This window comes from Aplysia californica, unplaced genomic scaffold (assembly GCF_000002075.1).
Source record: "Aplysia californica isolate F4 #8 unplaced genomic scaffold, AplCal3.0 scaffold00387, whole genome shotgun sequence".
In the NCBI taxonomy this organism is placed as follows: Eukaryota; Metazoa; Mollusca; class Gastropoda; order Aplysiida; family Aplysiidae; genus Aplysia; species Aplysia californica.
The window spans coordinates 575,746-577,818 of record NW_004797657.1 but is presented as its reverse complement, the minus strand read 5'-3'; the positions used below and the strand labels follow the sequence as shown (position 1 = coordinate 577,818).

At 41.8% G+C, this 2,073-nt stretch overlaps 1 protein-coding gene across 1 annotated transcript in view; it reads left to right on the top strand.

Annotated features, from left to right (window-relative positions):
• LOC101857266 (serine-rich adhesin for platelets) overlaps window positions 1-2,073 on the top strand; it is a gene marked incomplete in the record, with an annotated part of 110,303 nt that overhangs the window by 55,928 nt on the left and 52,302 nt on the right. The window contains 1 exon segment of the mRNA XM_013085564.2: window positions 1,931-1,986. Within this exon segment, the coding sequence (XP_012941018.1) occupies window positions 1,931-1,986 (56 nt within the window).

Here is a 2,073-nt window from a genome sequence, read left to right as displayed (position 1 = left end):
GTAGAAAAAGAAAAATCGTGTTGGATAAAAGAAAAACGTATTTTCAAGATAAACCTCACAGAGGGAGGATAAACAGAGAAGTGAATGTATTCAGATTCAAATAAGAACAATACGAGTTGTCTGTCCCGCATACACTTACCCGATGGTGCCTTTTCTTCCTGTGGCTCGTGGCAAACACTGCAGAAGAGGGCAGTCAGGGAGGATGTAAGGCTAATTAGCCACCCATGGCCAAAATCACTGCTGAAAACGGCGTGATTAGCAAAGAGGACGTAAAAAAGATCCTCCCTTTGCTACAGTCGAGGTGATAAAAAGCATATGTCAAGCACAAGGATACTTGAAAGGAAAGGCATATTTTTTTAGGTCGGCAGAAGCTCATCAAGAGGATGACAGCCATTTGGTGTGTAGAGAAAAGCAAAGCAGACAGAAACGGCGGATTTATAATAGAGACATTAAAACTGTCTGTAGCACCCACTTTCGACAGAGATGACAGTTTAACGGTCAGGTAGCCTACTTTTGTACAGGTGGCTTCGAAGTCAGTGTTAATTTAAGGTAGGTCGCTCCCTCTTTAAAGTTAAACGCGAGGATGTGAGTGGTGTATAAAGGTCAATGGAAGTATTTTTCGTTTTAAAAATTTTATAAAGGGAATTTTGTTCACTCTGTTCTTAAAGCGAAAAGGTGAGTGTATACCTGTCAAAGGAAGCACTGATAATATATCTATAATTTACAAAGGTAATTCAGGTCGTAAAGCGAGGACGTGTGGGCTTGAACAAAGATAGATAAAAAGGATGTTGATTTTATGTGTTCTGGAAATGAAAACTCGCGTCTTGCTTCCACTTTGATGTCCATTCTTTGATGTGTGTTGGCCCCGTGTCGGTGACGTGAAAAATAGCTGATGTTTATATTTGTGTTTGTATACATTAAACGCCTTCTAGAACATTGTATCCGGCACTGGTGGTGAAATGGTTAGGCTCTGTGTTGTTGCACGCAAACACACGGAAGATCGATTCCCGTGAGGGGGAGTTTTTTTTTTGTCAGGCATCTTCGTCTGTCGGGTGGGATACTGCATGCCAGGGCTGGCCTTGATGGGTATAGTTAAACAGTTCGTGTCCTAATTGATATTATATAATGACATATAATATATTAAGTCGGTAGGAGCGTTGAACATTTACTATTCTAAATTGCAAAACTATATTGTTTAGAACTCCTTTTACTGAACAGGTTGTTTTTCATCAAAATAATATTCACAACTACGAGAGCTGGGCTGAAGACAATGTATGTATAGAGAAACGGCTTGCTTTCTTCGACAGAGCGCTTGTGACATGTACAGCCTAGGTGGTCTGTCAAGCACACAGGCACTTGAAAGGCAATTTGAGTGTTTTAAAAATATAATTTCCATGACCCACCATTCACCACCGCCAACAACATTAACAACAGCAGCAGCAACAACAACATGCCCCCCTCCAAGACACGGCTTAGCAATGTTGGAAGCCGGTTGCTTCCACCCTGGCAGCCAGAGCTAACCGCGGGTTGGAGCGTCTAACTAAAAGGTGGAGGTATTCGACATGGAAATCAAGTCTTTAGTGGGCAAGACGAATAACATAGCCATTACATCACCCGTGTCTGTGAATGTACTATGTCTTCTTTATTGCTTCTGCTGATACTGCTACTGCTGTTGCTGCACTGCTTCTGTCGCAGCAGTTGCTGCTGCTTACTAATGCTACCACCACAGTAACAACAACGACAACCATGTTGTTCATATTCTTATTTGGAAATGAGCTCTGTACGCGCTTAATGGCAAGGTGCAAGTCACAAGTTAATAAAATGACACTGTGTTCCTTTTTGTAGTAGGGTTTGAAAAATAAAACAAGTGCAACTATACTCTTGAGACTCGATTCCATTACATGCAATTTTTTCCCTCTTTCTTCAACAGATATCTCAACCATGGACCCTCGGATATCCCGTTTACAAGACGATCAAGTGGCTTTGGTAAGTGTTTTCTCATTAAAAGGTTCCTAAGCCCAACTGCTTTTCAGTTTCCCATTTTCCTCCCCACACGCAATAACCCCCCCCCCC